The sequence below is a fragment of the Melanostigma gelatinosum genome, assembly GCF_949748355.1.
Source record: "Melanostigma gelatinosum genome assembly, chromosome: 19".
NCBI classification, from domain to species: Eukaryota; Metazoa; Chordata; class Actinopteri; order Perciformes; family Zoarcidae; genus Melanostigma; species Melanostigma gelatinosum.
This window is the reverse complement of record NC_136652.1, coordinates 17,453,157-17,464,917: the sequence shown is the minus strand read 5'-3', so window position 1 is coordinate 17,464,917 and position 11,761 is coordinate 17,453,157. Positions and strand designations below refer to the sequence as shown.

The following is an 11,761-nucleotide window of genomic DNA, read 5'->3' as shown; positions in this document are numbered from 1 at the left end:
GTAAATAACTTGACATCGAAATAAATTGCCTTCTAACCATCACTGTTCTTTGTGTATTTCCGACGTTATCACAATATTTGTTGAATCTGCAAAACATACTCCAAATTCTCTCCACATGGCTCCACTTTTGACCCAAAATGTATCATCACATGATCAAAGCCTTCATTCATGCTTGCTCCTCCTGGCTGACTCCCCCTTCTGTCTGTTTGCTCGTTGCTTTGCATCAGAGTGGGATGTAGATTTCTCGGATCTTGCTCAAAGCTTCTCCTCGCGGTCCAGTTTTTTTTTTCTTAGCCCATTAAATGATGGAAGCCAGTCAGCTGGGAGCTGTTTGTATGGAGAGGTTTTTTTATTGATGCAAAAGAGAACATTTACTGGAAGTTTTGGGGTTGTGTTTTGTATTGTTTGGAGGTAGGAACATGCTTGACAAATCTTCTCAAACTAAAGTAAAATCTTTCCTTGTTTACAAAAGCCATGTTTTCTCTGTATCTTTTTTTCTTAATTATTATGGGTTTCTGACAGGCTTACTCATGTTCTAAGCTGTGCATCTCTTTGAATAAGCTCATAGAATAAGATGAGACCTCTTGACTTTATTTATACCAGAAAATGGTCAACTAATGTCAGAAATTAATTGATGTTGCGTGTTGTAATAACGATAGCATTACCAGCATTTTGAGCTATATATTTCACTAATTAAATTGCAGACACCTCATGTTAATTTAAAGTAAAATAGCACAGTAACTCTTTGCTGTTCAGTGGTGTATTGTTTAGAAATTGAGCTTGTGCGCCCTCTTCTGGCTTTAAAACCAGCATCAACGCTACTAGTATGAGATTTGGGAACAGACATCGAATTCTTCTCTTCACCTGATAACAAAATTAAAACATGTTAAAAGGTTTTGATGCTATTTCTATCTTGGTTTCTCTTTCTTTTCAGTGGGATGGGATTCAATCACTGTCTGTGTCTGCTGCTCTGTGCAGCAGCCCTGACAGTTTCCGAAGTTTTTGGTAAAGATGAGAACAGCGAGGTGCACAGGTGGACCAGGCAGAGCCTCCCGGTGCTGCTGGACACACACACACAGCCTCTAAACACGCCTTTGTTCAGGGGCCAGGAGGAGGATGAGGAGAGAGGTCGGACAGAGACACTCTGTGGAATAGAGTGCCAAAGCAGCCTACCACCTATGGACCAGACTGAGCAAGAGAGGATTCTGGGATATGAGACAATGCATGAGAACGGCACTCGCACTCATACAGATATCAGTTTGCAGGGTTTTAACAAGACGTCTGCGGGAACACCAGCCCACTCACTAGCTCGCACCCGCAGGAAACGACAGGTTTTCGGAGCAGATGGACGCTTTGTGATCTCTGATTCGCATTTCATCACCAACTATCCTTTCTCTACCGCTGTTCGCCTCTCCACAGGCTGCTCTGGAGTCCTAATATCCCAGAAACACGTGCTGACAGCGGCACACTGCATCCATAATGGGAGGGACTACCTAGAGAGTGTCAGAGGCCTTAGAGTAGGGGTGTTGCAGCTCAAGACCAAGAGAGGGAGAAGGGGTGGGAGGAGAGGAGGGCGGCGGAGGCGTGGGAGGAAAGAAGTGGGGGAGAAAGTTGAGGAGCAGATAACGGAGGAAGGTGAGGAGCACAATAGTCTTGATGAAGATGTAGTGAGAGGGAGACAGGGAGGCAAAGGCAGGAGGCACAGGGGAAGAAAAGAGGGTGAGGAGGATGTAGCTGATCATGGTGACCTAGAGAGAGGAGGACGAACAGGGAAACAAAAAAGTCTCAGCCGTATACGACGTAGTTCTGAACCCAGGAAGCAGTCCGTCTTCCGTTGGACACTAGTTAAACAGACCAGAATCCCTCAAGGATGGATCCAAACCAAGAGCTCCACAAGCTCAGTGTCCCCTGACTACGATTATGCTATTCTGGAGCTGAAACGACCCCTTAAACAAAAGTACATGGAGCTGGGAGTGGCCCCCTCTGCCACCCCTCTGGCACGGATCCACTTCTCTGGTTATGATTCTGACAAAAGCCTGCTGGACGGGCGTGGAAATGAGAAGGTGGTTTACCGGTTTTGTTCGGTGGCAAACCAGTCTAACGATTTGATGTACCAGCACTGTGACGCTCAGCCGGGCGCCACAGGGGCAGGTGTTTACGTTCGTCTGAGACAGGAAGTGGGCGAGAAAGGCAGGAAGGGGAAGTGGCAGCGCAGGGTGATTGGGGTGTTGTCAGGCCATCAGTGGGTGGAGGGGAAGGGAGGTGAGCAGAGGGATTTTAATGTTGCAGTGAGGATTACGCCACCAAAATATGCGCAGATCTGTCACTGGATCCATGGAGATCCAAATCTCTGTAAAGAGGTTTGACTGCAAAGCGATGGATCTAGAAAAATATTCTTTTATCAGTGTGTACAACTTAAGAGTCTTCGGAGTGGTCCTCAACTTTGACCAATCAGTTGAATTTATTTTAGTATAAAATACGACTTCGAAGCTTTGTTCAAAAAAATGCTAACTTCTAACAAATTTCACTCTTAGCAGCTTTATACATACCGACCCAGGAATGCTGAGCTGACACCATCTGAACACCTCAGTGACAGTTTGTCAAGCAAATCTATAATCCAGGAATCCTGCACTTGTCCCTAGTTCTGGATCTTGATCCTATTTTGCCATTCATCAGTTAATTTAGAAGCTGTAGGAAATCCTTACGAATGAGTCAAAAATGGCTAAGAGCATGACAAAGTATTTGAATTTGTTTGAATTTGTTAAGTTCTTCAGTTTGTGAGAGAAATTCATTGTTACCATTTCTCAACGCCACATTTGTTCGTCTGTCTCTGAAACACCTAAGTTATATAACTGAAACTGTAATTATGTGAAGGAAAGGACAAACCCTGTTTTTTTTCTCCTGTTGCACAATTATCGTTTTATAATAAGTCGGTAAATTACTAAAACATACTGGTCCTCATTTCACAATACATGTTACAGAAATAGTAACTCTACACAACATATATATATATGTATTTTATGAAGTTTAAACTATTGTAATTTTGTCTGTTATCGAACAGAAATGTTTTTGCCACAAACACATTTTCCTGTCAAAAGTGATAATTCATGCTGATAACAAATAAAAATGTTGAATTTTCAAACAAGTCCTCAAAATCAGAACAGAGATAAGTGATGAGCCGTGAGGGTAGTTTGGATCAGTGTATTTGTCTTTTATTGCATCTCATTTGGACTCACATGCAGGTGGGGATGAGGGAGAAAGAACGATGCCGTCCATAATAACCTCCAAAAAAACCAACACGGCCTTCATTTGAATACTTAGCAAACATTATTTATCCACATTGTTTTTGTTTTTTTATGTGTCATCGTCATCTTTATTTTTCTTTCAACACTTCGTTAATGCCACAATGGATTAAGATACAGTCACTTTTGGAAATAAACAACACACAAAACATCCAGCATATACTTGAGTGCTTTACAGTGAGAGTCCTCAAAACTTCCAGTGGCAGTACATTAACAAATGTACCGACCGCTGCGGCGTCACTCAAAGAGGACTGAGGCCACATCCCAATCACATACACAAGTGCCTCCTTGTCCCTTTGATTTCCACCCTAACATTAAGTCATCTTGTGTGGAGACCGAGACAAGGAAAGGAGCTCTCTGAGAGTATTAGAATGCATCCTAGATTGACCAGTGTTGCATGCTATGATGCAGTATCACTCCACACCAGCTGAGGGCACAACAGGGGGCAACGTTTCTGCCTCCGATTACAGATTGAGAGGTATATACAAAGAAGGCGGGAATTTTTTTTTTGTCTACTTGCCTTATTTTGAACCATATGATTTGACATAACTAAAAATATATGATACATTTGTTGTCTCAAAATAAAGATTAAAGAAAATATTTATAATCTATCAATTGAAATAGTCGAAAATGCATAAGTCAATTTGAACACATTTGCATGTTTCATACAATCCTTAAAAAAAAGAAGAAGAAAAAAAGGTTAAACTGAACACAATTTGATGTGTTCGATGATGAGTCCAGATTTGCAGTACAAGTTGTTTTCAGGTACATTTTGAACTGTTCTCTAAAAACTTGAAAGTAGACAGGTAGGGGGATGAATGGCCAAGCAGATATCGGTACAACCAAGTTTTTAATGACATAAACATAGCTCAGTATTAGTTTGGACAACAGGGGTAGAGGAGTGGGAGTGGGGGTTGGCCAGTGAAGTTACACACACTGAACACAGTCCACATTTAACAACACAGTCCTCGTCTGGGAGATGCGCAGAGAAACCAACATTTATCCACCATTCCAAGTCAGCTGATATGCGAAAAACCAGAATGAATCTAAATACACATTTATTTATTTTTTTGTAAATTTTTTCATAGTATATTAAGTAAAGGTTAACACTGAATTACACACACACCCACACACACATAAACAGAGTTTTGTTTCTCGGTAACTAGGGTTCACATTCACAGTTGTGCTACAACATTAGATAAGGAGGGCAGGGGGGGTTTTTTTAGGGGTCGCGGCTGGTACGAGGTCAGAGGGCAAAGATCGTATAGATGTAACGGCTGGTTGGCTGAAGGGGCTGGGGCATGACTGAGGGGAAGGCAGTGGGGGAAGTGCAGCCATCCACATCCACAGAGCTCCAGACACAATGACAAATCTACAGAGGAGGCAGAGAAAACGAGAGCTGATTAAAACAAATGCTCCTGATAAAAATAAGTGAAGTCAAATAATGTATACTCTGAGAGGAAAGAGAGGGAGATTCAGAAACGTGAAGTTTATTTTGAAAAGACTCATGTAACGAGTGAAAACTGACACGTCCAAAACTGACGCTAGAGGGGTACTTAGCATCAGAGTTTGAGGCTTACCGCCTCAGACCAAGCATCTGTGTTTGACGAGATGGGAGTGAGAACTTGTCTTCCATTAAGTTGGGGGATTAGCAAAGAGATAAAGGGAATGGTCAAAACTGAAGCAGCAGAGGGAGGGATACCCCAGTAGTGCGGTCAAGCTGGATCCAATATGTACTGTAATGCAACCAACAGTGTTTTTTCATTGGAACCTCCACACCTCCAGTTTGTTACACCAGCTTCCTTTTATAAATTTCTAGTCGCCGAGGCCGAACTGATGTTACCCTGATACAGCACTATGATATCATCAGAGGTTATGCTCTCAGACCTGACAAAGCTCTCGCCAGAGCAGCAGAAAACATCATACGACTCAAGTGCTCCTTCTGTTTGCAGCTTTCTATTTTCTGTTTCTGCATACCTTGGGGATTTATAGGTCAGTCCGTCTACATGAAGTCCTTGATGTTGAGGTCATCCAGAGCGTTCCTCGGTGGTGGAGGCTTTCTGGGGCTCTGGGCCGCTCCGGGAGACATCTGCAGACACAATTTAGCACTTAAACTCCTTTGGTCAGAGCAGCTGTAACCTTTATGTATGAGATTGTCACGAGTGTGTATGATCCATTTCAGACTGAGCGTGTTACCGGTGGTCCAGGGGTTGCTCCGGTGGCAGGGAAGCTTGGCCTCACCATCGGCATCATGGGAGCGCCTGGTGCCCCAGCCTTACACAGAGAAAGACGGAAGGAAAAAGAGACAGTAAGATACAATGGCGGCCATATGTTGGGTGTGAGGGCCACCGAAAATGGGAATTGCCCATAAATGTCCAGACTGGTTCGGGGGCATTACTAGACCATTACTGGACTGGTGGTCTTACCATGCTGAAGCTGGGGTGAGTCCCCATAAAAGGAGGAACACCCATGGGTACGGTCTAAAGGTGTGGAGGGGAGGTAGAGGAAGTGTTGGGATGTTACTACACTACATATAAGACAGACACACACACACACACACACACCGCAAAACAATATACAAACTCAAATTCAAAACACAAAAATGACACAATGCGTAAAAGAAGTCTAGCATTACAGGACAATGATAGTTGAGACAGATAGACACGCCAAACTTGGAAAAAAAAACTGGCACACAACAAGAGCCCTTATTTAACCTAATAGTTAATCATAGTCCTTGATTTACACATGCACAATGATTTAGAGAGCAGAGACGAAGCTTTTTTGCTGGTAGCCTTCAGATGAGCATGACATTTCTGTTGTTGCCAAAAAAGACAACTGAAACATCCAGAAGAAGCAAACGTGTCAATGACGCGGTTCAGCTATGAATGCGGGAACCGGTTGGCTTGCCTACAGGCTTAAAAGAAACTTAAGAGAAGAAGAAGCTTCCTAATTTGGCACTACAATTAGCCACTTCATCACTCTCCAGCAGTTATTCCAGAAGAATAAATATTATTTTGAGCCAGATGTTGAAATCTGCTTAGTATTTGATCTTTGGTTTGGACCATTTTCTGAACATTTACAACCAGTGCATGTGTTCTATTAGAGGTGAAATCCACCAGTAACATGTAGTTTGCTATAGGTTGCTGTAAGTCTTGTTTCCTTTTCTTGACTGCCCCGTGAGCTTCTCAGTTTCCTCGGTCTATATGATTGGACCTGGAACCTGGAGAGCCAGATGAAGGCAATGTTTGTGATTGCTGCTATGCCCTGTCTGTGGCTGCCATGCGGCTCCACTCCATGCTGTAAGACACAGACAACATTTACCATGGGAGCACCCCAACAGGGGGGAGCTACCTGAGGTGCCGCTGGGTTTCCCATTGTGAGATCTGAGAGAGAGAGAGAGAGAGAGAGGTACTGCAAACTTACTGTCTTCATTTAAGGACATTGTAACGACCACATAGGATGAATAAAGGTGTTAGAAAATAAATTGAATCAACACAATAGTTAGAGATACCCTTCCTAGCTTTTTTGATAAGAAGATCGATACCATGACATAAAACTGGGTGAACTGTCATATTTGCTTTGATACTGTTGACAAGAACCAGGCTAACTGTTTCCCCACAGTTTCCAGTCTTCATACTTAGCATCAAGTATTCCTATCCCGCGGACAGACATTGGGGTGGCATCAATCTTCTCATCACAAATAATAAGCGTATTTAAATCAGCATCTAAATGACTACTTACTACTTGCCATGTTGGCCATGGAGGTGTCAACATCCCCCGCCTGAGGGGTCAAAGTGGGCTTCATTACATCCCCTAGTCCATCAAATACTACAGGAGGGAGGGGGGGGGGACAAGGAAGGAAAGGAAGGGAGATATTAGCGTCTCACACCAGCAGCCCAGGGATTACCATGACAACCGATAGATGTCTCCATGACAACAGTGGGAAGAGAGGGGCATTGGAATGTGAGCTGGAGAGCAGGTTAATACCACCAAAGAAGAAATTAAATTACATCAACAGCAAATAGTAAAACAGACAATTTCAGTGTGTTACGATGATGATAGTTTGTCATTTATTGCAGCCTGTGTGTAATCTGCTATTGGAGACATCTGTCAGGTCGTCTGCTGACTACTATGGTGATTTGTAATGTGGGCATCGGTACCATAGTACCACATCGTACCATCAAAACAACATGCACAATGTCAAGAATACATTTTCAGTGATTGTTGGTAAATTTGAACTATATCGAGGGTTTTACTGTCTGTGATTGCTGCAGGAATGAAATTGCTCAATTGCTAAACAAGCACAAAATAATACTGTTACTTCACACTCTCTGTAACTGTCAAGCATCTCGTGGTGGAAGGGACAGTGCAGCTGAGCTTGCCTGGCACCTCACCACTGCAATGCAGCAGTGCACTGTGGGAAATTAGCGCGTTAAAGAGCAAGGAAACTCACCCAATCAAATAGCAGGAAGCAAGCAATGAGCCAGCCCAAGAGCCAGATGGAGAGGGAGAGTGAGGAGAAGAGAAAGAGAAAGAAAGAGAGAGAGAGAGAGAGAGAGAGGGAAATAAAATGCACAGATGCCAGAGAGCGAGAAAGAGAGAGAGAGAGAGAGAGAGAGAGAGAGAGAGAGAGAGAGAGAGAGAGAGAGAGAGAGAGAGAGAGAGAGAGAGAGAGAGAGAGAGAGAGAGAAAAGGGAGGTTTTAAAGGAGCCGGTGACAGTGAAACCAGTTTATTGCATGAATGATAGAAAGAGAAGGGGGAAAAGGGAGTTAGGCTTTGAAGCAGTAGTATTGCAGACCGTCAGATAAACAACATGGAGACCAACGACACGGGACAGGTAATGACTGGGAACCAGGTGAAGCAGGGTTTATGTTGCCGTGGTAACTGTTACAACGGTTACCCGGAGCAATCGGAGGAAGTCCCCCCCCCCCGACTAATGAGATGATGCAATGGTGACCGTAAATGGACATAGTTTGAATCTATAGAACTCAACAGTGACTTTTGTTTTGATACGGAACCAATGACGAGCAATAAAAAGAAAAAAATCACAACTTAACTGAACAACAATTATGTATTCAGTGTGATAATCAGCGAATAATAACAAAAATGTAGATTATCGAACAGCAAACTATTTCATCAACCATTACCAGAGTTAATTGAAACAGCGACTGACTGACTTCCACAAAAACAGCCATTTTGTCAGGCAAACAGTTGAACGGAAGATGTCAATAAAGTTGCTGTAAAGTACACGATATTGTAAAGACAATAACAAGGCGTCATGCAATTACAAATGAATTAACAACAGCTACAGTCATGGATGGATTGTAAGGCAATGGGCCCCTAAGCACCCCCCTTCCCAGACTGAACAAACGAACATCAACAAATGATGCTGTGCATCTTTCAACAACATTTTGCAGGTGAACCATTGCTATCAGGTGCTGTTTATTGAAAAACTCTGAAGCTAAACTTCAGTATTTAGTTCACTCTGGAGACTAAGAACCATCAAAGAAAGCCGAAGATGCAAGACATGTTTTCTTCAAGCATTGATTTAAATAAATGTACTGATGTAACTGTACTTGAATGAAATGTTACTGAAGCATCACAATCACGTGTGAGAGTTGTATACTGGATTTGGTTAACGGACACTGAAAATAAAAATACTATGATCAGGATGAGAAGCAAAAACATCTCTGACAAGAAACAACAGTCACCTCATGCTGGGGCTCTGGCCCAGGGGCCCCCTGACCCCTTGGCCTGTGCTCTGTAAACCCGTTATGTAATCCATCCATGGCTACAGCACAGTGTGTGAGGAAATACCAGCATATGAAAATATGTTGCAGACATTTCACAGAAAATATTTCCATTTCTGTTGCATGTCTGTAACATGATTGGATTCCCTTCACTGTACACACTATTCATGCAGCATGACATATCAATTACATTTTTTTTTACCTGACATGAGTTCAGCACCGGGGGCAGCAGGAGCGGCAGCGGCTGTGGCATCTCCTCCTGTGGACTCTGGCAGGTCAAATCAAAATATACCATCCCATGCCAGGTCAAAGTAGGATGATGAGCCATTCCCATCGCAGCATAAGGGCAAAGAAGGGGTAATAGTCAGCCTTCGGCTTCACGCTGGTAATGCCAAACAAAGTGCTTCGAGTTAGATTGGAAGGCTGAACACAAAAGTCTGTGTATATTTCAACAAACCAGGAAACTTTGCTTCAAGAATTTAAGACACACACTCATATGAACACGTCACACATAACGCCGTATTCATCAGACAGTCGCAGTAAAGAATCCATGCATTTTGTGCATCTCAACATGATCAAGCTTCATCTCAGGCATCTGCTTGTAATACTTTCATGATTGACTCATAAAGAAGAATTCCCATTGTTACAACATGTATGTGAGTTTCAACACAAATGTCCAATATGCAACAACGTAACTACCCGGTATTTCTGACCATTGATGAAGCCTTATATCAATATCAGTTGTTTAATCTGATCTTCCCCAGATTCTACTCCTCGTCTCTGCTCATGCATTGATGAACGGGGGAGGCAGAGTGAGGCCAGGCAGTCATGTCAGTTACCCACCACCAAACAGGTTCATGATGGCTCCCGTGTCAATTTTGGGCGGGGGTGCGGAGCAGAGGATGGGGGCAGGGGAGCTGTATACATCCGCTGGGGAGGTGGAGACGGTGTTTAGAGCCCAAACACACTCTCACACAAATACACACAAACCATTGACTGATTATAATGCATGTTATCAATTGCAACCACAGTGCACGCAGTACATGCTGGAATGGGAAAGTAGGTAAGAGTGAAACATTTCCTTCAGCTCAATAGCTTTTAGCTGACCCGTTAGAGAGCCATCTCATTTCCTTTTCTTCCCCTTTCCTCATCAAAGCCAAGGACAAAGCTGAGAAACGGACACGGCAGGACAGGATATGAGAGGGAGAGTGCATGAGAGACGGCAGGAGTAGGTGCAATAGGGTACCTGCTGTAAACAAGTCAACACTGGGAGGGGGGTCTGCTTTGGTGAAGCTCGTGTCTGGCATGGAATCAAAGAGATCTAGGAACACATGCGCACCCAGAGACAGGAATATTAATACGCTCAAACACTTTAAAAATGGTCTCACACACAGCAGCCAACTGAAAAAGGCCTTCAATATGTGCACATTAGTCTGATCACACCAATGAAGAAGAACAAAAGCGAGAAGAAGATGGGGAAATCAGGAGGATGCTAATCAATATGAATGAGAGCACTTAAGAGGCTCTGAAGATGAATACCGGACCACACACATCTCTAACATTTACCGCTGAAAAGGTCAGTCGCAGGGTTGGCGGCGCTGGGAGCTGAAATGGTTGCGATGGTGCTGATGGCGCTGGATGCGGAGGTGAAGAGCGGTGAAGGGGAAGGGGAGGGGGGAGGCCGGGGGCACCACAGAGCTAAAACAGGCATCCAGCGAACTACCCAGATTATTATTCTCCACTGTCATCATGCCGAAAAGGTCTAGACCTGAAGAAGCTGCGTTGGCGCCGCCGTCCGGGGGAGCAAAGGGGTCTTTTTGGGGAAGAAGTGGGGTGGGGGGGGGGGGGGGGGGGGGGAATGTAAGACGTGAACAGGAAGGGAGGATGTTAGTCAGTGACTTTCATACAGCGCAGAACAGACACGGTTTATGTGATGATGATGAAAATACTATAAACATGAAAGTTGAGGAGAAAAAGAATCTGAGAGGAATTAATGGAGCGAATGTGCAGAGCTCCAACACACTCCTGGTGTTGGTGGAAACAATTAAAAATAGCATCTGTGATGGAAAGAATGAGAAACAAATGGAGGGAATATAAGACACCTTCACAGTGTATCAACCAGCCGCAACCTAACTACAAACCAAAGGACTGCCACAACCTTTTCCATCATAGAAAATGCACATATAAGATACCAAAAAGATAAGAGACAAGTAAGACCATTGTCCTCGATCGCCATCATAACAACAATAGTACTGTCCAGACACCAGCAGCAATGAACAGCAAATCCGTATGCCTGCTGTCCCCACACAAAGCCTTGGGATGAAACCCTGAATACAACTTGAGACCAACCAGAGGTTCACACATACACGCCGACACGAACAGGTCTGTTATTAAACATCTGTACATTCACAGTCATTGCACTCAAACCAGTGGTGGAAAAAGTATTCAGATCCTTTATTAAAATGATCCGCGTGTAGGATTGTGAGGGATTTATTGCCAGAAACTGAATAAAACAGGCTATTCATACGTGTTTTTGCATTCGAGCATCACCTGAAACTAGAATCGTTTAGTTGTTGTTTAGTGGTTGGGTTTATATCATAGGGAGCGGGTCCTCTTCGCAGAGTCTGCCATTTTGCACCACCATGTTTCTACAGTAGCCCAGAACGAACAAACCAAACACTGGCTCTAGAGGGGGCCTTTTGTGGTTT

The 11,761-nt window shown here is 43.6% G+C and overlaps 2 protein-coding genes across 2 annotated transcripts in view; one reads left to right on the top strand and one right to left on the bottom strand.

The window, feature by feature from the left end:
* Positions 1 to 268: 268 nt before the first annotated feature.
* LOC306793401 (inactive serine protease 35-like) lies at positions 269 to 3,103 on the top strand. The gene is made up of 2 exons (XM_079291021.1): positions 269 to 411; positions 935 to 3,103. Exons 1-2 carry the CDS (start codon positions 356 to 358, stop codon positions 2,364 to 2,366), a joined length of 1,488 nt encoding a protein of 495 aa, XP_079147147.1. The 5' UTR covers positions 269 to 355; the 3' UTR covers positions 2,367 to 3,103.
* Positions 3,104 to 3,250: 147 nt separating this feature from the next.
* LOC306793313 (clathrin coat assembly protein AP180-like) overlaps positions 3,251 to 11,761 on the bottom strand; it is a 21,839-nt gene continuing 13,328 nt past the window's right edge. Inside the window, exons 16-21 of the mRNA XM_079290880.1 lie at positions 9,256 to 9,321; positions 7,044 to 7,130; positions 6,624 to 6,685; positions 5,499 to 5,576; positions 5,280 to 5,391; positions 3,251 to 4,674 (exon numbers count right to left, since the gene is read on the bottom strand). Coding sequence (XP_079147006.1) covers positions 5,305 to 5,391; positions 5,499 to 5,576; positions 6,624 to 6,685; positions 7,044 to 7,130; positions 9,256 to 9,321 — 380 coding nt within the window. The 3' untranslated portion in view covers positions 3,251 to 4,674; positions 5,280 to 5,304. The remainder of the gene's footprint in view (positions 4,675 to 5,279; positions 5,392 to 5,498; positions 5,577 to 6,623; positions 6,686 to 7,043; positions 7,131 to 9,255; positions 9,322 to 11,761) is intronic.

Excerpts from the sequence above, each read along its gene's own strand:
- LOC306793401 (XM_079291021.1), top strand. The coding sequence starts at position 356 with ATGCAAAAGAGAACATTTACTGGAAGTTTTGGGGTTGTGTTTTGTATT. Across the intron at positions 412-934 it reads GTGTTTTGTATTGTTTGGAG|TGGGATGGGATTCAATCACT; the intron begins GTAGGAACATGC and ends CTTTCTTTTCAG.